This window comes from Paroedura picta, chromosome 5, assembly GCF_049243985.1.
Source record: "Paroedura picta isolate Pp20150507F chromosome 5, Ppicta_v3.0, whole genome shotgun sequence".
In the NCBI taxonomy this organism is placed as follows: Eukaryota; Metazoa; Chordata; class Lepidosauria; order Squamata; family Gekkonidae; genus Paroedura; species Paroedura picta.
The window spans coordinates 70,881,628-70,909,202 of record NC_135373.1 but is presented as its reverse complement, the minus strand read 5'-3'; the positions used below and the strand labels follow the sequence as shown (position 1 = coordinate 70,909,202).

The 27,575-nt window shown below is 40.3% G+C and overlaps 1 protein-coding gene and 1 long non-coding RNA gene across 3 annotated transcripts in view; one reads left to right on the top strand and one right to left on the bottom strand.

Annotated features, from left to right (window-relative positions):
• The window catches only part of LOC143839079 (uncharacterized), a 36,803-nt gene extending 22,637 nt beyond the window's left edge, over positions 1-14,166 (top strand). The window contains exons 3-4 of the long non-coding RNA XR_013231590.1: positions 10,662-10,710; positions 14,095-14,166. This is a non-coding gene — a long non-coding RNA (uncharacterized LOC143839079). The remainder of the gene's footprint in view (positions 1-10,661; positions 10,711-14,094) is intronic.
• A 5,105-nt stretch (positions 14,167-19,271) lies between these two features.
• The window catches only part of TFEC (transcription factor EC), a 42,445-nt gene continuing 34,141 nt past the window's right edge, over positions 19,272-27,575 (bottom strand). For both annotated transcript variants that reach the window (XM_077338455.1, XM_077338454.1), the window contains exons 7-8: positions 26,431-26,578; positions 19,272-23,538 (exon numbers count right to left, since the gene is read on the bottom strand). In XM_077338455.1, coding sequence (XP_077194570.1) covers positions 23,161-23,538; positions 26,431-26,578 — 526 coding nt within the window. In that variant the 3' untranslated portion in view covers positions 19,272-23,160. The remainder of the gene's footprint in view (positions 23,539-26,430; positions 26,579-27,575) is intronic.

Genomic DNA, 27,575 nt, shown 5'->3' with positions numbered 1-27,575 from the left:
TGGACAGCGCTCCGCCCACAGGGTTTTTTTCTAAATATTAATTCAAACTAGGGTTGTGCACTTTGGCTGCCGAAGTGGCCATTCCAGCCCAAAGCAGTCAGTGCAGTGGGGAGGGGGGAGGGAGGAGGGGCATGCCTGCGTGCATGCTCCGACTGGCGTACTGGTAGCGGCCAAAGCACACAACCATTATCCAAACAATGATAAGGAAACACTTTTAAAGACCTGGGGAAAGATCTTAAAAATTCTACTGCATGCCTGCGCAGACTAATAACATTTTTTAAAGCATCCCCATTCTCCAAAATCTCTTCAGCAGGAAAACTATGGAAGACAGACTATGTCTGATAAATAGAGTGTATGAAATTACAGTCCAGTTGGAGAAGAATGTCCTGAAGAGTTATGGTGTCTTAGTAATAACTTCACTCATTGCTTCTCAGCCTTTTGGCTAAGATCAAGTGCTTCTGTAATAACTTCACTCTTTCATGTATAGAGTTTGGATATAGGACCTAAGACAAGGAGCTAGGGCTGGGGTTATAGCAGTAGAGCATTTGCTTTCCAGGATTCAGCTTCTAGTATAACCAGTTCTCAGTCTCAGCAGTTGGTCGAGGTGTCTTCTCTGTCAGGTGACTACTCAGTAGGTGTTAAGAAATAACTTTATCTCAGATGCTGGTAAAATACTGAGCAAAATGGGTAGTCAGATTCAGTATAATGCAATAAGTTAACAATTTCATTACCCTGAAATCCAAAACTACAACTTGCAACTAACTTTTTAGCACTTTTGGCAGACCAGGGAAAAATGGTTTCAAGTCCTAACTTTGCAGGAGGGTGTGACTCAAGGCATGTTCTGATGCCTCTTGAAAACAATGTTTTCTTGCTGTTGAAATCTGAGAGAACGATGTTGCCTATCAGAACAGCATTATCCACAAGACTAGCGCCGCATCCTATGCAACCAGCTACTTGCATATTTGTGTGCCCAAGTGGAAGCTTGGGGTGGAGACGTGGACCAAGCCTTAACATTATTTTAAAGAGAAGTGAAAGCAACTCTTTCAATATCAGCGTTTCAATTTCCTGTTCCCCAAAAAGGTAGAGACAGTACTGAAAAGAGTAATAGTACACTGAACCATTTTTCTTCCAAAGAGTGTCAGAAAGGGTTCATGCTTGCAATTACAGGATCTAAGTATACATTAGATCCTTGGTGTTTTCTGAAGAGTTTGAAGTGTCATACTGTCTGTATCTCAATACCAAGGCACTTCTTTCACAGTATTGTTTTTATCTGGTCAAAATGTTCAGTCTTTGGGAAGCCAAGGTGAAAGCTCAAACTTCTGTACCAAAGTCTACCCATTGTGTATTAAAATATCCAAGATGATTCATTCAGTCAACCCAACATCTCCTCATCAGCAGGAGCACAAGCTAAGAAGGCATTATATCTTTCCCTAGCATAACACTTAAGGTGAGGGATTCCAATCTAAAAGCTAAAATTGTCCCTTTGAGTAAAATAATTAAAGGAACCTGGTTGAAAGAAAGCTGTTACGAGAGAGACCTCTAGTGGCAAAAGCTGTATGTCACTAAAGAGGTTTTTAAAAAATTTATTTACTATTTGCTGCGCAACCCTAACTTTTCTTACTGAAATGACTACATAATTTCCCTCTCCTTCCCCTGTGGACCAGCAAAGATTCAGAGTTTCTAGTTCTGTATGTAGCTGAAAGGATGTTTCAGGAAATCAACAACATTTTAATGGATGCTGTAATACCAGAGTTATCAAGTGTTTTTGCATTCCAAGAAATGGCATATTGTTTTCTTTAAGAATAAACACTTCAAAGGGGGCCTACGCTTTCCTCACCAGCATGTTTTAGAGAGGATGAGCACTTTCTGTTTTGAAGGACGGGAATTTCCCTAACCAGTCCCCCTCTTTAAAAGAAAGCATATGAGTAATTGTCTCAAATGCACATGAACCTCAGGACCTCTTTGCCCCTCATTCAGAATAAGAAATTATTGCTAGGTACCAGCTCTTCAGGACAAGGACAAGAACTACTGCATTGTTGGGCAACTGTTTTGCTTGATCTCTCTGGCAATCTTGCAGGTTGAAAAGTGCTGGAATAGAAGCAAATGGCTCTCTTGACACCGCAGACGTCAGGTAGCCTATGCCCATACTTTCTCTGGTCCAAAGTGGGTGGGCAGTTCAATCAGTAAGTAAGAAAGACAGTCTTAGGGTCAACTCACAGAAATTCAGGGATGACAGCTCAAGATCTCTTGACATGTTTAATTTTCCTTGAAAGCAGCCAGGAACAGAAGACTGTATCCCTCATGCCATTTCCCCAACAAATGTTCAGAGAGAGAGAAATATTGGAAAACTGTTTTGTTAATTTAATTATCTTGTAAAATTAAATAGAGCCTCACATGAGAAGTGATAAAGAGGTCTTTGTTTATTCACTGGGCTGTGTAAGGGAAGCAGGGGGGATGCTGTTCATTTCTGAACAGAATAAGTGCAGAGGGGCAGGGAAAACTGATCCCTGTCCTTTCAATGGCTTCTCTTGCTGAGCCAGACTTGGAAAAATCTGCTAGGCTTAGCAGCAAAAGGCTGAAAGGGGTGATACACTTCAGCCATATGTTCTTGTTTTGTTTTAAAATGGACCTTCCCATCTTACATTATATATGGATGGGTACTAATCTTTGTAACCATTAACTGGTTCTTAGTTGCCCGTTGTTTCTTTGTGTCATCTCAGAAAACAAAAAAAATTGGAATTGTCCAAGAAATGGCAGATAGGAACTTTTTAGTGAGTGGAGAATATCCAAAAACTGCATCTCCTTTAGACTGGTAGGTGGAAATTAACACCAGGATTGTATTTCATATTGAAAATGAATGAAAGCTGAAATCTAACTGAATAACAGTGAGATCCTATGCAGAATTACACCAATCTAAGTGTATTGAAATTAATGGGCAGGCTGCAATATCTTTGTGCATAGGGTTGAACTTGAAAAGCAATAATATTCAAACTGTAACAAAACCAGATCAAAGAATGAAGATAAATAAGAGCATACCTCTAATGCTAAAGAGGGATCTTATCCTGTAGCAATCATACCAGCTTTTTGTGTTCATGGAGGGAGTCCACACAAAGAAAGCAGAACCTATTACTTACTGCGATTGGTGTCAGTCTGCTGATACATGCTACATCTCTTCTCATCATGTTTAGCCTTCCATGTATGTGGCTTGTATTGGCCTATGGCCATATGCAATAAACTTTGACTGACTGACTGACTGGCTGACTGACCTCCCAAATATTCTGAGTACGTTGCCTTTATCCCCCACCAACAATCCACATCATTGGCTGTTGCTGGAATTGTGAAGTAGCTGGTGGGTCAGTTGGTGTCAGGATCCGGTTGTTCCAAGCTTCTTATAGCTGTAGTAAACAAAGTTGTGACCTATTTTATTCGAAAAAGTTGTGAGTAACTGCACTACTGGGGGGTGGGGAATGCAAAGTCCCTCTCCTTTCAGGTGCTGGGGTCAGGAATGCACTGTACAATGATGTCAGGAAGACACAAGGTATGTTGAACTAGGTATGAGAACAGGGGACTTGACATAGGCCTGTCTTTTTTGGCAACCCCTACTTTCTTTGTAATCTAAAAACCGCGGACTAAATAATTCGCTAAGGGCTTCTGGAGTGGGATCTGTCCGTGATGAGGAAGGGTCCGGATTGGACCCTTCCTGTGGACAGACAATCGGAGGGACCAATCGATTGGTCCCTCCGATTCCCAGCCCCAGCAACTGCGAGCCGCGGGCAGCGCAGCTCGCAGTTGCTCCCAGCCTGACGCGGCAAGAGGCCACTACCCGAGGGAGCCCCCGGCAGCCGCGCAGAGCGGAGAGCCGTCGCCGTGGGACACACCAAACTGTGAGTGCCTAGTGCCCGCTGTATCCCTTATACAGCGGGCTATATTTCTAGTTTGAATATAAAGGCTTTTGTGATCTCTCCAATGGTCAAGGGAGATCCAGTCCATTTTATTTTCGGCATCTGTTCTTTTCACCCCATCCGGTATATTTCCTTCCTTGCTTTTAATTAACTGCTTCCCTGGTTCAATGCTTAGTGCCTTTTATAAGTAGGTTTTTCAAGGTTTTCACAATAATTATCACTGTAGATATTGCAGAGAAGAACTTCCTCTCATCACTGAAGAACTTGTGATCTCAAAGATCACAACCACATTATAGTTTTATTTATTTCTAGAAATTAAGCCCGCTTTAGAAAATATACAGCGGATGCTAGCGGGCAATGGGTGGTTTCAGGAGGCCCCCCCTGGTCTCCTCCCCCCAGGAGGGAGGGAGGGAAGGAAGGAAGGCAGGCAGGCAGGCATAGAGAAAGAGAGAGAGAGAGAGAGAGAGAGAGAGAGAGAGAGAGAGAAAGTGTGAGAGAGAGAAAGTGTGAGAGAGAGAAAGTGTGAGAGAGACCAGGGGAGAAAGGAGAGTAAGCTATGGGAGAAAGAATGGAAGAAAGAAAGGCAAAAGAGAAATGGATGGATGGGAGCGAGAAAGGAGGTTAAGGGATGGATGGATGGATGGATGGAAGGAAGGAAGGAAGGAAGGAAGGAAGGAAGGAAGGAAGGAAGGAAGGAAGGAAGGAAGGAAGGAAGGAAGGAAGGAAGGAAGGAAGGCAGGCAGGTAGGTGGAATGAAAGGGGAAGGGGCAGGGGGGAAGAAGGGGGTGAAGTGTCTGCTGGGTGAGTGGGGGGTGAATAGCGTGGGGGAAATGGGCTGGAGAGTGGTGGATGGCTGGGTGTTTGGGGGCCAGGAAGCAGCGGTGGAGCATGGGGGTTAGTGGGGGGGCCCATGGGGGATACATGCGGGGCAGAGAGGGGTGGACCCATCAGAAGCAATACGCCTGGCAGAAGAGCTACATCTTGCAGGCCCTGCAGAGCTGACAAATCTGGCAGGGCCCTTAGCTCTCTCAAGAGCTCATTCCACCAGGTTGGGGACAGGACCAAAAAGGCCCTGGCCTGGGTTGAGGCCAGGCAAACATCCTGGGGGCCCGGAACAACCAGTAAATTCATACCCGCAGAGCGAAGCGTTCTGTGGGGGGCATAAGCAACCAAGCAGTCCTGCAGGTAAGTAGGGTCCAAGCTGCGTATGGACTTAAAGGTTAATACCCAAACTTTGAACTTTACCCAAAAACAGACTGGTAACCAGTGCAGATGGCAACGCACCAGCTGAATATGGGCCCTCCAAGGTATTCTAGTGTGGACCCTGGCAGCTGCATTTTGTACCAGCTGTAACTTCTAGATCAAAGAGATCAGGTAGCCTCAGGTTGGTAACAAATTCAAAGGGAACAGAATAAACCCAAAGTCCCGGATTCATGGAGAGCAATAAAATTGCCTTATACTGAATCAGACCAGTGTTCCATCAGGATCAATACTGTCTCCTCAGACTGGCAGAAGCTCTCTAAGGTCTAAGGCAGATGCCTTTCATGTCACGTACTACTAGTGCCAGGAATGAACCTGGGACCTTCTACATGCCAAGCAGGTGCTTTGCTACTGAGTAATTTCCCAATGTCTAAAGGCTGGGAGGAAGCACAGTCAAGGTCAGGCAGTCCAGAGCAATGGCAAAACAGCCAACAGTAAGGATTAAGAGTTAGTACCATCTTCACAGTACATATAAGCTGTGCAGGCCAAAAGAGGCAGTCTTATTGGCCACCTTGGTCAGTTTTTCCACAACATGCTCACTGGATCCCTTCAGGTAGGGTGTTCTTTCTCTGCTTGCCACCTTGAGAGGGTATGATGCAGAGGAGACTGAGCAAGCAGCTTTCCCCCAAAATTAGACAGCTCTGGTGCCTTTCAGACCAAAGATCTGGAGATACTGGTTCTAGGTTTGGGCTCAGATCTGCACAGCTCCTGATGCCAGCTCTATACACATGACCCATCTGTGCATTCAATCAACACACGGGGAGCAGGAATGGGTAATAGCCCTTTTCTTCTCTGTGATTTCAATGGAAAGCAGGTGCAAGCTTAGGAATGCCCCCCATAACTTCATCTCCTTTCATATTGCAGTAGGAAAAGGAAATTCTGTATAATGACCCCGTCTTCCAAATTTATTCCTAGATACCTGTCCTCATTTTAGTCCCTTGTTCCTAACAGTCCCTCAAACCTTTTGGTGGGTGGAGAAGGATTTTTAGGACAAGCATCAGGCTGTCAGGAAAAGATGAAGCTGAGGAGAGATCAGCTTAGCTAACTCCTTCAAAAAAACATAACCAATACATAACCAATCCATAATATACAGACATCACTGAAGGCAAAGAAAGTCAGTTCAGAATTAGGGCACTGTTTCTTGTACAGCTAGCTAGTTTAGGAGTAATTACCCAAAACCATTAAAGGGGTGGTTGAGTCTGTTTTGAATCAATATTTGAGGTATGCTTATATGAGAGAAAGTAATCATGGAAGAAAAGTCTATAAATGGAACACATAGGAAAAATGGAGTGGAAAGAAATCTTTCTCCCCACAGCAGGTCCTGTGAATTCTATCAGCTAACACTGTCATCTTAAAGGTTTATGAGGCAAGGTAATCCAGAATGAGTTTCTGAGGATGCTATTTTCTGACTTTTGGGGGTTATTAATAATCATTATTTTTTAAGTGACAGAAAATTCAAGACCCACAATTCGCTGCTAGTGCCTTTCACTTGAACTGACCTTCTCATATGTTTGGACAGCAACTGGGAAATCATTTTTTTCCTAAGCAAGATTATTTTAATTGCCTTTTGAGGTTTATTTTAAAGCTCACCTTAAAAGTGGAGAACTTGTGAATATTTATTTAAGCTGCATTACATTATACAAAATTGTTAACCCTTGCCTGTATAAGTTGTGCATTTTCATTTGCAAAAGTGAGGTTAAAATCCTTAGTAGGGAGTAAGCTCCACTGAACTCACTGAAATTTATTTCTGAATAAACATGCATAAGATGGACTGTGATTGCATTCACATTTCAACTCTTTTCCATTGATTTCCCCACCCCAAGGAACAACACTTGGGGGGGGGTGGAATTTAGGGCTGCAGCAGGAGGAGAGAAACAATAAAGTCATGGCTTGCTGAAAGAAATCCTTCCATTAGTGGTAATTTTGGAAGGATATAAAGTACAGTTTTAGCAAAGGCCAGGTTACTACCCTAGAACCATCACTTTCATTCTAAAAACCAATATGTTGCCTTTATACCAAGGATCCCCAGCCTTTATGAACCAGAATGGGCACCAGAATGGGCATCAGAATGGACACACTTTATGGGCACCAGAATGGTGGGTGCAACTACAAACTGGCTGCTGCCTGGAGGGGGAGCGAGCCACAAGAGGCAGAACCAATCACAAAATGTTAGGGGGTGAGATCAGGCCTAACTCTAACAGTAGCAACTCTTCAATGTTTCAGGATGAAGCTATGTGTAACAAGATGTCTTTTTAAACGAACATGTAATTTTAAAATATTTTCTTACATATACACTACTTGGTGGCAGCTGCTAGAGAAGCAATTTTTAAGAAATCTGCAGAGTTTATCAGAGCTCCAATAGCCAGTCAGAAGAGCCACTGTGCAAAAGACTTGCTTGGCTCCTGTTACAGGAACCAGGCTGTTTTAGACTGTTGCCATGTGTGCAATGAAATAGTTCCTCAAACGAAGGGCGATTTTTCACCCTTCCAAGGTGAGCATTGTAAAGAAAGTAAACCTGTGCCGGAATAATTAAATTAATCCTACAGATGTATTGTTTTCTTGCCTACAAACTACATGATCTTAGCTTCCACTGAGTGGCCATCATGAAAGGGAGACAAAAATCTGTGTGTGGTAGTTGCAAATTTCCCTCCCCCGCAAAAAAATGTAACCCCCAAAAGTGGATGTTGATTTTGATATCCTTTCATGTGGCTGCAAGAATACATAAATTTATATTGATGTTCCTGCTGCAGAACCAGGTTAATGTGACCAGCTGGTGGCACATGGACTGGACACAACCCTATAGAATTATGCCTACTAGGCCTTGCTAGCCCTGTCACATTTCACCAAGATCTGGTCAAACGTTTGCCCACAATTCCACTTGTTGGATTAAGTAAAATGATTTCAAGCTGTGAGAAATAAGAAATAGTACATGCTTCTATTTATAGCTCTCAATGGATTGTTGTATTCATGAGTGCATGTGTTCTGTAAATGTGGTGTGTGATTTTGTATGAAAATCTAACAATGTTGGTGTCGCCTTGCTGAATCAGACTGAAGATCCACACAGACCAGCATTCTGTCTCCAACAGTGGCCAGTCAGATGTTGCAGGTGTCCTCTTTGAACTGCACCCCAACATCTGACAGTGTCATTTGGCCTCTTGAAACTTATGTATTTATCATGCTAACATCCAAACATAGAATCATAGAGTTGGAAGGGGCCATACAGGCCATCTAGTCCAACCCCCTGCTCAACGCAGGATCAGCCCAAAGCATCCTAAAGCATCCAAGAAAAGTGTGTATCCAACCTTTGCTTGAAGACTGCCAGTGAGGGGGAGCTCACCACCTCCTTAGGCAGCCTATTCCACTGCTGAACTATGATGCAACAGACCTATCCTCCATAAGTATATCCAAATCTTTCGTAATTCCCCTTGGCAGAAGGCTATCAAAATATTTCATGGTAGTGAATTCCATGGGTTAGTTACCCATTATATGAAAACGTATTTCTGTTTGCCTGTGTTGAATCCAATACTACTGTAAACACACATGAAACTTATATTGAATCAAATCATTGGTCCATCAGTATTGTCTAATCAAACTGGTTATAGACTCTCATGCCTTTCATCTGCTACCTGGTCTAAAAAGCCTTGGCAACTTCACTGGAGATGCTGAGGACTGAACCTGGGTCTTTCTGGATGACAAGCCGATGCTCTCCCACTAAGTTATGACCCCTTCCAATTATGATGGAGTTTGCTCAATCATGAGAAGGACACTTAGTGTGGCAAAATAAACTTTCAACCTCACACCTACCTCTAGGGACCTGGCTGTTCCACAATAATGCAGAATAGATCATTCCAGAGACAGGAAATACCACATGAAAAACTGAATAGGTAAATATTTTACATTTTTTATCAATATGTTAAACACCATTTGTTTGGTATCATCATTGCAGCACATACTGATCCACAGTATCAGCTGGAAAATATGACTTATAATATAAACACAAATACATCAAGCATGTTCCCAATTCTGCCCACCACAGCAGTTACTACACATATTTAAGATCCTCATGAACTGTTTTGGCAGATACTTATAGATGCATTTTAAACCATTTGTTAGCTATAGTCTTCCATCATTTTAGTACACCGAGAAGTAATCTTCAAGTCTGCCAGCCCCATTTTGTATTACAAATCATTTGTAGTTTTATAACTGTCATTTCCAAGGACATCTGGAAAAGATGGATTTATGAAAGGTTACTGTGCATTCTAAGGAGGCCGGGAATTAGCATGACTTTGTAAAGGTTCTTGTAAATTGAGCAGCAGCCATAACTAGCAATAAGCTGTTTTCTGCTCTAGTCAAGTATCTTTATTTAAATATTAAGGGAGAGGTATGACCTTTGGCCTCAAAGATCACTGTGATATAGCAATAGCACAATCTATTAACTGTCAATGAAATACTATGGCCCCCGATCTCTCAAGATACCTATTTGTGGACACTGCTATAATAATCCTTCCATTAGGCATCCCCAAGGCAAATAACCTTGGCTTTAACAGAGTCAGTTTAAAATTCCTTAGAGTAAAATTAAGAGAATATCTAGATTTTGGCAGTTTAGGATCGACTGTCCATATTAGCATCGTTCCGTAAATTGTAAGTAGCTGCCAGTTTAAAAGAAGTATTTCATGCATGCCTACAGGTAAATATTAAATGCAAAGGTTGTTAAAAAAAAGATTGCTTTATGTTCCGAAGTGCAGTATTTATAGATTAACATGTTTCCTCATATATATATTTAATTCCTTTTGTTGAAGGAAAACACAAGATTACTAACTTTTCAAATCATAAAAGAAAATAGAAACTATGAAATAAATACCCCACAGATTGTAGTACAAGACTAAGCAGCGTGCCAATAAAATAACATATTCTTTTGACTGAATAGATATTTTGCACACAATTAGATAACTAAGATAGTATTCAAAGGAATAGTTTTGCAGTTTTTGACTCAAATGCCTAAATATACAGCGTTCAGAATTATAAGATGTCTTGCCATTCATTTTGGTTCAGAATTTTTGAAAGCATCATTTGGTTTTCAGTGTAAGTAAATCTGGTTATAGTCTGATAAAGAGAAGAACACCTATACATGTGTTGTGCTTTCCAAGATACATATCCAAAATTAAATTACTGGAAAAAAAAACTTGTATCTCCTGTTCTTTCTACCATTGATAGGCAGATTAAGTAGCCCTGTCCACATTACAGTAAATGTACATGCATACATTCATGTTCAAGTCTATGTGATTTCACTCTGCCAATGAAACCAGGACAAATGTGCACTTTAAAAGACATATTATCATTAAGGGCATTGATTATTAAATTAGAATTATTCGATACATTATAAAGAAAAACCAAATGTATACTCTACATGGATTCTATGTGCATTCACTGTCACAGAGCAAGTTATTTTTCTGTTCAGATGTTTCCAATCTTGTTCTGTTCTGTTCTGTTCTGTTCCAGGCTTATATCTTACCACTTCCCTCCTCAAAGTTTGAAGCCTTCCTCCAAGGTAAGTATCCTTTCTCTGATGTAAGTGGCTCTTTCCCTGTCAGAAGCCATGGATATTAACATTAAGCAACTTACACTACCATTGTGATAGGAAAAGGATAATGATGAAGGACAGTACTTTCTAGCAATGGTGACTTGGTTACAAAAGGTTAATATCTTTCTCCACCTCATTTTGAGACCTCTCTCTTCCTTCTCACACACACTCACACCCATGTCATGCTTGGTTATTCTATACTGATATCATCCCTGGCTGAACCCTGAGAAGAAATTTCAGCCTCCTGACCTGAAAATTTTGTCCTCTGGGGTCATCCATAGAATATACTTCACCAACCACAATCAATCCCTGTCAAAAGACTTTGCAAAAAACAAAACAAAACAAGCCACGGCACATCATTAAAATAAGCCAATAAAAATTATGTTTTACATATCAAATGTTTTAGTGTCCCTTATGAAACATATTTTGGTGCCTAATATATTTTTACCTTCAGGTCCTGAAGGAGCTAGCTAACAAGTGAATCGATGATGTTTTGTTAGTTGCCTTGACACCTGGAAAGATGGAGTATATAAATAACTTCTTACAATGATTCAAATCAAAAAGTTGTAAGGAAAGCCCAAAGATAGCTGGAGTAGCCTTGGAAGCGCAGTTTCTGCAGTGTTATGTATTACTTTTGTATATTCTAAGTTCTGTCAAGTCAAACTGACTTATGGCGACCCCAACAAAGAGCTAACAGGAAGCATTTTCTGCAGAGCCTTTTTGTGGGGTTTCCCAGGCAAATGCCTACCCTACTTAGCTTCCAATATCTGACAAGATTGGCCTCTATCACTCCCTATATAAACCCCCCCCCCCAAATTTATTCATTAGAAATAGGGGAATTCAGATTCAGTAGCCCTGAACATTGTGTCATTTAAAAAACTTATCCTGGATTTTTAATATTGAAATTCCTTGGAGTAAATAAATCCAATAATAATTTCAATGAGTTTCAATGTTGTAACTTTAGCAATGTTGTTTCCAGCTGTAACTTCCATCCTCATTCAATTGGGATGAATTTCACAGCAATTATATTCTTCACTGAATACATCTTCCCTCCAAAATATAAGCCAATAGGAAAAGAGTATAATGGTTCCATAGGCAATCAAAATTATCACTTGCAGAGTGAACTTCAAGCACTATTATGGTAAACACAAAGCACAATCCCCATGGGTACAAAGGGAGACCTGTTGGTCTGTTATACACATAACTCTCTGGTACAATACATCTCTGTGAAAGAAATGACAAAACGGAAGCAAGCACTTCATCAGCAAGTAACTGTATTATGCTAGCCAAGATACAAACAAGCAAAGGAGATATTGGTGTGGAAAAGAAACCAATAAAAACCATTCACTTTGCACAATTCATCCATGTGTCTATATTCCTTCAGCTAGATGTCCAGTTAAAGTTACTTTTTATTCTGAAGAGTGTTCCTCTAACTTCTTTTCTTGAGCAAACCAACCTAAAGAGAGGATGTAGGTTTGCTTGAATTATCAACCAGAACTATACTGATATAGACAGGAACAAAACTGCATAAAAACAATTGTCTACTAAAGGTAAAGGTAAAGGTATCCCCTGTGCAAGCACCAGGTCATGTTTGACCCTTGGGGTGACACCCTCTAGCGTTTTCATGGCAGACTCAATACGGGGTGGTTTGCCAGTGCCTTCCCCAGTCATTACCGTTTACCCCCCAGCAAGCTGGGTACTCATTTTACTGAAGGATGGAAGGCTGAGTCAACCTTGAGCCGGCTGCTGGGATTGAACTCCCAGCCTCACAAGCAGAGCTTCAGGCTACATGTTTGCTGCCTTACCACTCTGCGCCACAAGAGGCTCTAATTGTCTACTACCAGGGTGCAAAGGCAAAAGGTTGGCAGGCAGTAAGAGAAACCAGTCCAGAATGGGGAATGGAGAAGCTAAAAAGAAGAGTGTGCTAGTTTTAGAAGGGACTTGTAAGCAGTGAGTGTAACACACGATCTTATGCAAGCAGGACAGTGCTAAATTCTGTTATGTTTCTGTTTGTTTATTGCTAGATTAAAGCCATGGAGATTCAGGTTTATCAGTAGATACATATCTGGTCCTATTCCTGACTCTCCCCCAGAAACATTAGCCATCTGCCTGGAAGCAGTGACGGGGTAGCTTTAAGCAGAGTCCTCTGAAGCTCAACCCTTAAAAGACGGAGGTCCTGTGGCTGGGCAGGAAAGGTTCAAGTGAGGAAGTGCACCTACCCAACCTGGATGGTGTGCAGCTATCAGTGGCCCACTCCATCAGGAACCTGGGTATGATTCTTGATGCCTCCCTCTCAACAGAGGCTCAGATCACCACAGTAGCATGGCTAGCACTTTACCACCTTCACCAAGCCAAACTACTAGCACCCTACATGGCCAGGCCACGGAACACTTAGCCACAGTGATCCACGTGACTGTCACCTCTAGACTGGACTTCTGCAACATGCTCTATGCTGGCCTGCCCTTATCCTTGATCCAGAAACTACAGCTGGTCCAGAATGCACCTGCCAGGGTCCTCACAGCAACACATTGAAGGTCCCACATCCAGCCCATCCTCCAGTAGCTGCACTGGATTCAAATTCCAGATTAGGCTTAAGGTTTTGGTTATCACCTTTAAGACCACACGCGGTCTGGACCCAGTATACCTGGGGGATCGCCTCTTTGCCTAACCCCTTGTGCTCTACCACCTCCAACCTCCTGGTGGTCCCTGGCCCCAAGGAAGCCTGCTTGACCTCAACCAGGGCCGGAGCTTTCTCCATCCTGGACCCCACCTGGTGGAATGAGCTCCCAGAGGAGATCAGGGCCCTGATGGAACCTGAACAGTTCTGCAAGGCCTGCAAAAGGGAGCTCCTCTGCCAGGCATTTGGTTGAGGATGACCTAAACCACTGCTTCCCATTGGCCCCCAAGCCTCCTTCCTATGACGACCACTACAAATTTGCCCAACCCACTAGGCCTCAGTATGAGTTGAACTGATGCTGTTTGCAGTTTCCACCATTCTTTAATGTTATTTTGTTAATGTTATTGTTGTTATCATCTTATTATTACTACAAATGGAGTTACCTGTATCGATTCTTGTTTCATGTAAACTGTCCTGAGGCTTTGGGAAAGGTCGGTATATAAATACAATCAATCAGTCAATCAATCAATATTCTCTAGGAATACATATTTGTTTTCAAACTAATATATGGATCAAATTGCATTTGTTATATTCATTAAGAAATGAAAGTGAACTGGAAAGGAAATGAAGAAAGTAAGTAATGCCGTTCAGTCTTCTGTTTTTTGCCACTCAGTTTCAAATGTTTTGCATTTAATTGCTTAAAATACTGAAATCCTTTCTTGTCTCCCTCTGAGATATGGAAGGAAGAATTTCATCAGCAAAGCAAATGGTCTCTAAAGATGTCATCCTCAAATAAAGAAGTTGCAGCTGAAAATGTTTCCCATTGAAACCAATGGAAATGGAGATGCATGCCATTATGAAAATGAATGTGAGTAACAGCAATGACTGAATCTTTGAAATGATCATGAGTGTCAGTGATGATGTATATTTGGACCACAGAATTTCTAACATCTAGCACTTGCTTATGAACCCAAGATGAACAATTCCAGATTACAATATCTTGATTAAGGGTATGCAAAACCAAATATCTGAGGCATAGATATATAAGGAAATAGCTGTTTCAGTTTCATTACATCCATTCATTCTGAAATGGTATTCGTAATCCAAGATTCTTAGCTAACTGAAATGAACTTTCCCAAAGAAATCTGCATTGTTTTCAAGTTTGGCTGCTACTAGCTGGCTACAGCATGTGCTCATGTTTCCCCTTAATTCTACTGATTTCTCAATCAATGGCATTTCTGTCTTCCAAGGGAGGAACACAGAGTACTTCCAGACAATCACCTTTGGAAAGAAGCTTCAGTTCTCTTTCCCTCCTTCCTCTGGGGGGTGGGGTAGGGATAATCCTTTTGTTCTTCTATGGCTTAAGCAACAGAGTTCTATATTGGGATATACTAAGGGGCTTTTTGCACACCTTCAAAATCGCACAATGGTTGCCAATTGGAAACGCTATTGATTTGCCATAACGCACGACGTCGTAGACAATCTGCCACACACCTGAAACCAATCTGCAAAAAGTGCTTCCTTGTAGCGCTTTCAGGGGAATCCCAAAAAGTGGATTCACCCTCCGGAAAGCGCTACACTCTTGCAACCAATCTGCAACACTAGCGATAAAGACCTGTGCGTTAACATTGTTGCGGTTTCTTCAAAGTCCCTCCTCCTGAGCCTGTCCTCCAAACTTCCGGTGAAGCGATTGCCATTTTTTTTTCTCCGAGCGAGCGGGGATAAACGCACCAGCGAGCCTCTTTCTGTTTAGAGGCTTCCCTGGCTTCAGTCCTTCACCTTTAGTCACTAAGCACAAACCACAGAAAAGCCCGTTTGCTGAAATAAAGTCCCTTTATTTTTTACACATTAATTCAGCCGAAAATCGGGCCCGTGAGAGGGGGGGGATTTTTTTTTTTCACTCGAGGCAGCGTGGCAACGATCATACGATCAAACGACAGCTCACATTAGGCAGCTGGATGGGTCTCTCCGTTGCAACGAATCTACACAGATTCATTACAATGGGTCTGTTTTTTTTTTTTTTTTAAAAACCTTTCTTAAAGGGAAAGGGGCTGTTTGGGAGCATGCCAACGGCTGCCCATTGGCTGCTTGACGGCCAGGGGCGGGACGAGCTTGGCAATAGCGCTTCCTTTTCTGCTGAGACCGGAAGCTGTGGGAAACGCTACAAAACGCAACTGGATTCCACTACAAAGGCAGGTATGCATAACGACGAATTCCACTATTTTAAATGGCGATTTTTCATTCAGTGACCAATTTGCAACAAAGATCCTGGTGCGTAAAGCCCCTAAATGAATTACAAGAATTTCCTTCAGTAACAATCAGAGATGCCTGAAGACCCATTCTCACATTTCTCAAAATCCATTCTGCATTTTCATTGCCATTTTTGTGTGTTCTAATGTATTTCAGTGGAGTCCATGCAAGTCAGTTGGCATTCTTGGCTCTTGAGCCTCTCCCATTGTTTCCAATGAGAAGAAGAAGAAGAGTTGGTTCTTATATGTCACTTTTCTCTACCCGAAGGAGGCTCAAAGCGGCTTACAGTCGCCTTCTCTTTCTTCTGACCATTTCTGAAATTAATTTTAGTGCATACCATCCACAGAACCAAACAAACTAATCTGGAACTGGGAATGATGGACCTCAGAGCACAGATACCAGTCCTGGGGCCATCATTCCAATCCTGGAACATTTTATTTTAGCACAGGGACATCATTCTATTTCCAGGGACCATTATTCTACTCCGGAAGCTGTCATTCCAGGCTCAGAACAGGTTTCTCATACTTTGTTCTGTATTTTTATTACAACATTTTTTGTGCTGTAATATCATTCAATGGCCCCGCATCCCTGGCTCCCATTGTAAACAGTGAAATTCCATGCCTCTCTAATTGTTCCCAATAAGCCTTCCTGCCATTTATTTTAGTACATCCCCATGATGGCAGCCTGTCAGGGGGGAGTGGTGGAAATTGCAAAGGAAGCCATTTTTACTTTGCTCATGGGGAAAAAAAACTGGTCAGATTCACATCAAGGAAGGATGGCAAATGCAGAGTTTTCAGGGGTAAGATTCCTTTTTTAAAAAATTATCAGGCACAATAAGAGTGGAAAAGGACAGGCAGGTGCTGTTTTTTTAATGTCATGTTAGGACTATGTGGTGGGAACTGAGACTGTGCTGACAGGCATCTCCTTTGGAGGGTCTGTAAAACTGGCCCCCAGGGTCCAATTCACTTGAAACTTTTTTTTGGGGGGAGGGGAATGTTCTGCAGATTTGGTGCCATTATCTTTGTAAACAACTATGCCAGACCTCATATAGATTCTTTGTCATAAATAATGATCCTGAACTCTGGAACCACACAGAATTGAATCCTGAACCAGTAATGGCCCACTTGACAATAAGCAATTACGGTTTTAAAAAATCCACCCCCTCCCCCCAATCAAAGTTATAAGAACTTTTTCTTGGTGAACATTCCTAGTATTGACACAATGCAGGAACAACCATACACAAGTGGATGCTGATTTGAGAAAGTATTGGGCTGGATCCAGCAGAAGAGTTCCTGGAAGGAGTTTGTGAAATGACTCTTTCCCCACTTTATATATCAGCTTACTGCTTGCTCCAAAAGTCCTTTATGTGGATTAGGAGAGCCTCACAAACAAAATTATCTTATTATGGGTTAAAGGCCCAATAATGATTTAAGAATTTGTGGGCCCCATAGCACCAGAGCCAGTTTAAGGATTTGTGGGGTTCTAGCAGGTTACAATTGTGGCCAGAGCTGCCAGACTGGGGTTGCAAGGACCCCCACAGTGAAAAGGGGTATCATTCTGAGTATTCCTAAAGAGGGAAATGGGAGGGAGCAGAGAGGCTACAGCCCTTATCCATGGGGAGAAGGCATTGCATGGAGCACCTGGGATTGTGGAGCCTGTCGCATGTGCCACATGTGCCACATGGATAAACCGGCCCTGCAAGAGCCATGAGAAGGTTTTGTTGTGCCATTCTAATCTATAGAATCCAATTTTAAGGACTCATGAAACACCCCCCCTCCCAGAGGAAAAATGAGTTCTCATTGGGGATGAGGTTATTCCTACAAAATTGACCCACAAAAACTGGGCCACCTCTAGAATCTGACACAGGCCTCAGGACACATGAACTTGCAGAAAGGAAGCTGATTGTCAAATGATCCCATTTGGGTTGTCAGATCTTACATTCATCCATCATCCTACACAAGCATGATGTGTGTTTACAGTGGTTGCTAAGAATAACATTGCAGGAGGTTCTGTATTGGAATTAATAATGACATCTGGGTAAAGTATTCTCCTTAAATTTTAGTCATAAATTAATATCTTTATATATCTTAATAATGACACACTGGTGTCCCATATGACCTCAATAAGAACAATTGTCATTGTTAATGAAGTCAGAAGGAAAAGCTTGTTCCTGTATCCTGTGAGGAGTGTCCTTAGCTTCTACAGCATATATTTTCTCCCTGTGAATCCATAATGTTCACTATACAATTGTTTTTTCCCCTGCGACCCTTCTTCTCCTTAATCTAGCCTCTTATTCAATTATAACGCTTGAACAAGTAACATGCAATATTTCCGAACCACTTTCCATGGCTCCTGAAACTTTTTAACGGAATGTTAGCATTTGCAGACACCAGATGTTTTGACATAAGGAAGCAATATGCAAATTTTAATCCATGCTAGGAACAATAGCCTCCAGGCACTTTTTTCTTATTACATGAATCATATACTTAACCACAGTGTGGTGGATTATATCAGAATCTCACCATCCTGAGCATTCTATACTTGTCTTGTAGTTGCCAATTAATGAAACTGATATATATTTAAGATGATGGGTATCAGTGATTTAACCAGCATCACTTGGCATACTTTACTGTTGTAGATTCCTTGATTAGATTTTTGTTCTTGACACTTATTAGTATCAAAACATCACAGGGCTATGTTTAATAGACACACTGTCAATAGAAATAATGCTGTCATCAAATTTGATTGGTTTGGATTGTCTCTCATTGAGTAGACAGTGCACAAAGTTTCTTAATTTGTATATTGTGATTCAATTTTCACTTATTATTTCATCTCGAAAGAGTCCAATTCTTCTAGATGCTGGGGACCCATGGGCTTCAGAAGTGAGGAACCTTTAGTTTTAAGGAAATGCAATATGCAAAGCAAACTTCCATTCATGGCAAGTCAAATTCTAAATTAAGTGCAAGAGGACTAATTAGCTTTTAATATTTGCAACATAACTAAAACAGTTAAAATGCAATAATCCAAAGTTTAAAAGTTCATTGTCTATTTAACGATTTCTAAAGGGGGGAATTCATGTTTTAATGTATAAACAAAGACTACAAAGGCATGCTAAATTGTATTCCTATTTAATCACTACAGACTTCCCTCATATACAAAAGCTAGCAAAATATTCAAGAAAAGGCAGCACTTTTGATATTGAACATTTTAAACGCTAAAGCGCAGATTCTTACTTAAATTCATTAAACATCAGTATCTTCAGATTGCCAAAATGTTGTCTAATTATCAGCTTTCTTAAATGTTTTATACGTTAAAATACAATATTCTGTTTATCCTTAATTGTCTGGGGAGCATCTAGTACATTAAAAGGTTTTTTAGGGCTTCTCTGTGAATTAACTGTTATCGTCTTTGCCTGCCAGCAATTTTGCAACATTTGGAAAATGCTTCTCATAAATCAAAGCCTTAGCAGCAGGAATAAACAGACAGAAGAAGATCGTATTAAATATATAATGGGATGTTAGTGGATCATGATATCTTATAATGTCTAGCAGTTGTTCAGCATCTTGCCTACTTAGGATATCCTTGCAAATGTGTTCAGCAGCTGTTATTACACTATCTTCTTGCTATACTTGATGCTTATTAGCTGTCTAAACTAAACATCTTCATGAAGATCTATAGAAATAGCTAGTGTAACATCTGGTTGATTTTTACACTCCTTTAACAAACATAAATACCAGTCCATATTAAAAGCATTTTAATAAAGATTGCATTCTGTAATAAAGCACATTCTGTTACATACAGTTTCTTAGAAAACAAGAGATTGTATTCAGAGTGAAAAATAGCAATTATTATAAAAATGACTCTACACTCTCATAGTAATGTAAATGCCTGAACTACCTAAACGACTTAATGTAATTTTAAATTACAATAATTTTATACCCTCAATTTTATATACAACCCTATTACAGTCAAATGTCTAATAATAGCAATGTTGTTATTAAGATTAAGTGACTGAATTATTTTCAGTTCTTTGTACTTGAAAGCAACAGCATTCTTGTTGTTTGACAAAAAATGTTTGCACTAATTTTAGCAGGGATCTCTATACAGCAACAAAGTGGAAACCAGAAAACACTATAGGTGGGGTTTTCCCCTCTACTATCTATCACTATTTCATGAATTAAACAAGACAGCAATATTTCAATTCATCTTCTTTTTTGCATAATTATGAGTTTACTGGTTCATGTATACTGGAGTAATAAGATGAATTTTGAATATATGTTATTAGAAAAAAATGATCTAGCCCTCCTCTCCAATGAATATTCTAGTAGAACTTCCTAGGGCTTCGGCCATATGAAGAGCACACACCTATTACTAAGATTTGATTAAAGCTGGATCAGAAGCCTTTTGGACATATATCATATAAACTACACTTGTAGCAGATACTCAAATATTAATCCAAGACTATCTTGTGTTCCCATTCATGGAAGTACTGCATGAGCCAGAGCAATAAGGTTTATTCCCTTTCTGTAAGGAGCTCAATATGAGCTCTCCCAAGACTTGATCTTGTGTTGTGCTGAGTGTCAGTGAAATAACAAAGGCACTGAAGGAAGCTCTATTCAGACACATAGCCCTATGGACATATTTGTACAACTATTAATTCTTAAACTGGCCTCACTCATGCTATGCCAAGGTTGCAACTTGTGCTGTATCCCTGCCCAGACCAATGGCTGATGTATAGGAGTATAAACGGAAGGTATACAGATTGGCCCGCTAGTTCATTGCACAGTAGGGTTCTTTGCTTTATTTTTTAAAACACTGGTGCAGTTTGCAATTTTTTGTGCAGACATTTCTCCTAAAATCAAGAGAGTTCATATCAGTGATCAAGAACCCACGTAGAAATTCAAACCAGAAAATCATGTTGCACATTCATGTTTGATGAGGGTTTAGAGGGGATACTTATTAAATTTGCAGATGATACTCTAAACTGGGAGGGGTAGCAAACACAACTGAAGACAGCAACAGAATACAGGATGATCTTGATAGGCTTGAGAAGTGGTCTAAACTGCATTTAGGTAGAAAAAACCAAATACACCAATATAAGATGGGGGAGACTTGTCTTGGCAGTCGCATGTGCGAAAAGGACCTAGGAGTCTTAGTAGACCATACATTGAACATGAGTCAGCAGTGTGACTCAGTGGCTAAGAAGGCAAATGGAATTTTGGGCTGTATCAAATGGAGTATCGTGTCCAGATCACGGGAGGTGATGGTACCGCTTTACTCTGCTCTGGTTCAGCCTCACTTGGAGTACTGTGTTCAGTTTTGGGCACTCCAGTTGAAGAGGGATGTTGACAAACTGGAATGTGTCCAGAGGAGTGCAACAAAGATGGTTAGGGGTTTGGAGACTAAGGCATATGAAGAAAGGTTGGGGGAGCTTGGTCTGTTTAGCCTAGAGAGGAGACGACTGAGAGGGGATCTGATAACCATTTTCAAGTATTTAAAAGGCTGCCATATGGAGGATGGAGCAGAATTGTTCTCTCTTGCCCCAGATGGACAGACCAGAACGAATGGGATGAAATTAATTCAAAAGAAATTCCATTTAAACATCCAGAAGACGTTCCTGACAGAGCGGTTTTTCAGTGGAACAGGCTTCCTCGGGAGGTGGTGGGTTCTCCATCTTTGGAAAATTTTAAACAGAGGCTGGATAGCCATCTGATGGAGAGGCTGATTCTGTGAAGACAAAGGGATGGCAGGTTACAGTAGATGAGCGATAGGGATGTGAGTGTCCTGCATAGTGCAGGGGGTTGGACTAGATGACCCATGAGGTCCCTTCCAACTCTATTATTCTATGGTATCTTTTGATTAAGAACCTGTCCATTGTTGTCTTTAAAAGGAAAGCTTTCTGTGAAAGGATGATTTAAAACTGTATAGCTCTCTCACTCAGAAACAGCAGTAAACATTTTCTGAGAGCTCTGTGGGCAAGAATTATTGTCAGCTTATTTTCTGATGGACCAGTATTATACAGTTAATTCTATTTAACTCTTTTCAAGAAGAAGAAGAAGAAGAAGAGAGTTGGTTCTTATATGCTGCTTTTCCCTACCCGAAGGAGGCTCAAAGCGGCTTACAGTCACCTTCCCATTCCTCTCCCCACAACAGACACCCTGTGAGGCGGGTGAGGCTGAGAGAGCCCTGATATCACTGCCCGGTCAGAACAGTTTTATCAGTGCCATGGTGAGCCCAAGGTCACCCAGCTGGTTGCATGTGGGGGAGCGCAGAATCGAACCTGGCATGCCAGATTAGAAGTCCGCACTCCTAACCACTACACCAAACTGGCTCTCCCACACCAGTCTTCATTATCCCATCAGATGTGGAAATAATGCATTCGTCCTAAATCTCCATTAATTCATCAATCAATATCTTTTTTGAAAGTTCAGTACGAATAGTTACCCTCTTCCACTTTTTTGATAGTACATCTAGATTAATAAAGTAGGAAGGAACATGTGCATATAGCAGAATTAGATGTATTTCTCTCTCAACCCAATTCCAATTTTGTCTGTACTATATCACATAAAATGTGTGGCCTTCAAGGTATCTGAGGGGTATTATTACATTTAGTATATGCTAGTTAATATGGTACCATATATTTAGCACTGTAATTTGAAAGATACTTGAAATAAATTCTTTAAAATTCCCTGGCACCATTTTTCTTCTTTTTATTATGGAATACACATGTAACTCACAACTGTTATATATTACCTTGAGCTTTGTCAGGTCCTCCTAGTATTGAGCTTAGGCATCTCAAGCCTGAGGGATGAAAATGACTCTAGTACACTACTATGAACTATGTACATTCAGGTATGCAAAACTGAGCATTGTAAACAGCAGAAAGTAGGCTGTACTGTGATTTGCTACACCTGTAAAAAGTTTGCCCTTCCAGTTTTGCCAGATTGTGGGTAGAACAGTATGTTCTCCTTCCTGGACTGCAGGCCCAAGTGTTTTAATAAATTGATCTTGGGTGAACTGAACTGGAAAATGTACTAGGCTAGATTCAGTCCCATGGTCTCAACACAGACCTGACAGATGTGCAGTTTAGCTTGTGGAAGTCACGTGACGCTGACTTAAAACGGCAGGAAAAGGTGAATTCATAAGTTAACTAGTGTCAATGGATGGTCCCAGCCAGCTTTTTCACTCAATTTCCCCTAATTAAGCTCCTTACTCCACCCCTATTATGCATGCTCTTGTTCATGCAGGAACCATAATTCCCAGCATAACCTTTTACCCTCTCCTGCCTTTTTCACCAGTGGAAAAGCTAGTTGAATTGAACACTGTATTAACAATGAAGTTCAAATACAGTCACTCAGTTACTTCTAAGCAAAGACATACCTTAAATTCTGCTATGGTTCTATGACAGTTGCACATATTCCCCAATAGGTTGTGCGGGCAAGCAATATTGACTTTTAAAAAATTGGGCTAAAGAGCAATGTAAATTCATATCCCCATTTCTTAGCACCAAACCATGTAAAACAAAGCCCAGTGATGCAATCTTTATCATGCTATAGCTCATCACCATCATCTGTGCTAAAGCTGCTTCTTCGGCTGCTCCCTTTGGACGCAACAGGAGATATGGAAGACAACAGTGCATCTGTCCCAAATGGTGATATTGGATCATCCAATAAGATGTTGTCTAATTTTTGTTCTTTCAATGCAGCACTAAATGACAAATCTGTAAAATGTGAAAGTGGATCGGAAAAGGCTGCAGATTTGTCTCTGAGATCAGGGTGTTGTTCATGGGCCACTGCAAGATGTTGAGAATAATTGACGGAATTGTCTTCTGGGAACACCTGCTGTTCTGTGACTTGGGATGCTAAGTCTATGGCACGGACTGAAGACATAACTGGCAGGCCATGAGCTTGTGCTTGTATTTCTAGTTCCTGTGGTTTGAGACAAGAAGATTTAGACTGTCATTTTAGAAAGCTATTTGATTTTTTTCTGTTGGATGCTACATAAAAATGTGAATGATACCTTCGTAAACACATTAACAATAATTCCAAAATCTATTTTGATACTATGCTGAACATACAGTGCACAAATACTGGTGATAAATAACAAAGTGAGTTCTACTCAATGAAAGTTTACCCTAGAATAAAAACCTGTCAGGTTCCTGCATACCTTTATTTACTTCTGCTGCAACAAACTAACATAGAGACTTCAATGAAATATATGATCTAGATTGCTTTGTTGCTTCTCTTTGTTGCTGTTGCTTTTAAAGTCATAGGTGTCCAAAAACCACGAAGCATGTGTATATTTTATATCCACTATTTACACTACAGATTCAACTCAACCAGTGTTGTGTGCTATAAAATCCTATTTAAGCTTGATGAGAAATTAACAGTGTAATTCTAAACAGCATCATATCCTGCTGGCTTAAAGGGTAGATAGCTCTGCTATCCACATTTTTACATTTCAGTTTCACTCAGTGAGTCTCAGTCATGCCAGGCTTTGGCAGGGTTGTGCATTAGGCATATGGACAGATGAAATTAAGTATTTTGGAGACAAACTGATATTAATCAGGGCTCCTTGACTACCCAACATTTCAATTTATACCATCTCTAATAAGCAAAGTTGAATGTTCAACATTCAGTTACATGTGTGTGAACTGTTTACATAATGCCAAGAAAGCAGTAATACATGTGCAAGATTACATATTAATGCTTTCCAATAGCTTCCCTTTTTGACTTACGTTGCTTCCCTGTCTTCCCCATTCTTTAAGACAGTAAAGCCCCACATAAAGTACCTTAAATTGGCAAGGTGTTTCCCTGTATCCTGATTAGAACAATAGAATCATAGAATAATAGAGTTGGAAGGGACCTCATGGGTCATCTAGTCCAACCCCCTGCACTCTGCAGGACACTCACATCCCAATTGCTCATCTACTATAACCTGCCACCCCTTTGCCTTCAAAAAAATCAGCCTCTCCATCAGATGGCTATCTAGCCTCTGTTTAAAAATTTCCAAAGATGGAGAACCCACCACCTCCCGAGGAAGCCTGTTCCACTGAGAAACCGCTCTGTCAAGAACTTCTTCTGGATGTTTAGATGGAATTTCTTTTGAATTAATTTCATCCCATTTGTCCCTCTCGGGCAAGAGAGAACAATTCTGCTCCATCCTCTATATGGCACCCTTTAAAATACTTGAAGATGGTTATCAGATCCCCTTAATTCTGTGGTCATCAATAAGGGTGTGCATTTAATAATCTTAGTCGGAAAAATGTTCCCCAAATACTTTACTGGTATTTGGGGGGGGGGGTATCACTTATTTGGGTTTTTTTGGCTATTCTTCCAGCTACCAATTTTGGGATTTTTTGGGGACCACCATATTGCCAGAGTTAGGCTGGGAGTGAACTCTGAATTTAAAGGGATCTCACTTCCTTTTAATGCCTTAATTCTGGCTATCAGTTGGTCCATTTAGATGCCTCAGATTCCTAGAGCCAAAAAAATAAAAATAAAAATTGGGCATTCCCAAATATTTACCAAATTCAAACACCATGCTGTTATTAGCAAATGGCAAGGTCTAGAGACGAATCTATTCACACATTCTCACATCATTCTATGAGAACTGTGGTTTCCCTCCCATTCTTCCTCCCAAATCTGCCAAACTCTGGTTGTTGAGACTGGGTATTTTGTTTTTCTAAATGTATTCTTAGTCAATCATAACTGCCAAGAACATTATGCCTGGCATTTGTTAACAGACAAACTGTGCACTACAGGAATAACTCACCCGTGCACATTCTGAGACTCAGTAAGGAAAGCTGTAGTTATTTTTAAGAGAAGACTTATTTGCAGCCATCTGATTCTTGTTCTACAATATGATGAACTGTTCCAATTACTTGTAATATGACCCTGTAGCATATGAATCAACATACTCAGAAAAGCCTGTAAAAGAGCTACTTGTTGTTATGTGCGAAGTCGTGTCCGACCCATCGCGACCCCATGGACAATGATCCTCCAGGCCTTCCTGTCCTCTACCATTCCCCGGAGTCCATTTAAGTTTGCAAGTCCATTTAAGTTTGCAGAGCTACTACATAGGCACAATATTGCTCAAAATGGCGCTCATTCAAATTTTTAGGACAAAATCATGATCCATTGAGGGGCTCAATTTGTAATGAAAAGTTCAAACATAGTGAATCCAAATATTTACTGTGTTCATTTCAAGATTCCTGGCATCTATGATTTGAATGAAACAGTTCAACTAAGACTCAGAAAATGCCTACCTTTGGCTGGATCATGCCCTGTACTAAGTTATAAGAAAATTCTGTTGCCATTTCTTCTCGCTAATTATCTACCAAAATTCCGCATTCTATTAAGAAATAGAACAGATACCTTACCCAATTAAATATGTTGTAAATTATGTGTGCTCTGTTACAATAAGCCTGGGGAAGATGATGTGCTATTTAATTTAATGTGGCTCAATATACACAAGGTAACACAATGTCATGGATATTTTTCAAACTGTAAAATCATATAATGTCATCTTCAATGCACAAATATTGTTTTTTACTAACAAATAAATCCTTTTTCGTTCCATTGTCATTTCAACATGGGTAGAACTGGAAAGCTGCATTTTAAAACAAGATATACATTACCTTGCAGAATACACTTAGTAGTCTTCGTATTTTATTATAATGTAATAAATATGGTGTAAGAATGCAAGAAAAAATTTACTCATTAATGCAAAAAGTATTTCAGATAAGGTGACAGAACGATAAATAGTGATATATAAAATTGGTAGAACTTTGCCCCAAATAAGTACATTCCAGCACAAACCTTAATGCGTAGTAAAAGTCGCCTGTTAGCCTGCTCTAATTTCTTCTGTCTATGTTCTAATTCTCTGGCTCTTTGTTGTTCTTTTTGTAGCCACTTGATATACTCCACTGATGCTTTTAAAATAGTTCCTTTGTTCCAACGCATATCACTGCAGAAAGTAGAGATAACCTTTTCACAATTGTGCATGTCAGCAAAATTCATAAGAACGTACAAAATCTTTTACATTAATATGAAATAATGATTTACACGGCCATTATTCAGTCTTAGATATTATTGCTTCTGAATGGAAATTTTAATAGAATAGTTAAGAAGCCCTTATATAGTAAAATTAATCCCAGAATGAAAATAAGTGTCAAAAGAAAGTAATAAAGTGACTTTTTGTGGGAAAGCTAAATGTAATATCATGATTCTACCATTACAGTTTTTATATTTTTAGTGAAAATTGCTTTTATTATTAACTCTAAGATTAAAATCTATGTGCAGTATTTCTGCATTAATGAACTAGGAAACATACATTACTAAGAATTTAAGCCTAAATTTTTAAAGATCATTTCAAATATACTACGTATTTTACCAGACTTTCTAATGAGGATGCTTTTATGCTTATGAGAGAAAAAAGTCTCACTTAACTCTGAACCTCACTGATGATGATACACAGAAACCAGAGTTTTGCAGCCATTCCATGTAGTATTACAAGACCTCTATGGCTTGAGATCAATGCAATCTTAAGCAAATCCTCATTCTGGGTGTGCAATGTGCCAGCCTACTACCTTTATGCACATTATAACCACAGTGTATATAAGAGCCTGGCTCCTACTCCATGGAAAGAGTTTCTTGAAAAGCTGAGAGTCTACCATCTCACTGGAAATCTTCAGAAGGCAGCACAAGGCTTCTTTGTTTGCTAGGATTTTTGATGTGGTATTAACAGCAGGCATCTTTATTTTATTTGGTTTTAATCTGTGATGTTTTAATTATTGCTTGTAAAATACACCAAGAGAAGAGGAAAGGTAACCAAACAACCAATCAATCAATGCAAGAGGTGTTTATAGAACAACTGTAATAAATGATTGAATGGATGAAATGGGGAACACTTGGAGTTGCTGAGTGTCTCTAGATTGAATCAACACATTGGATAAACCTAATGG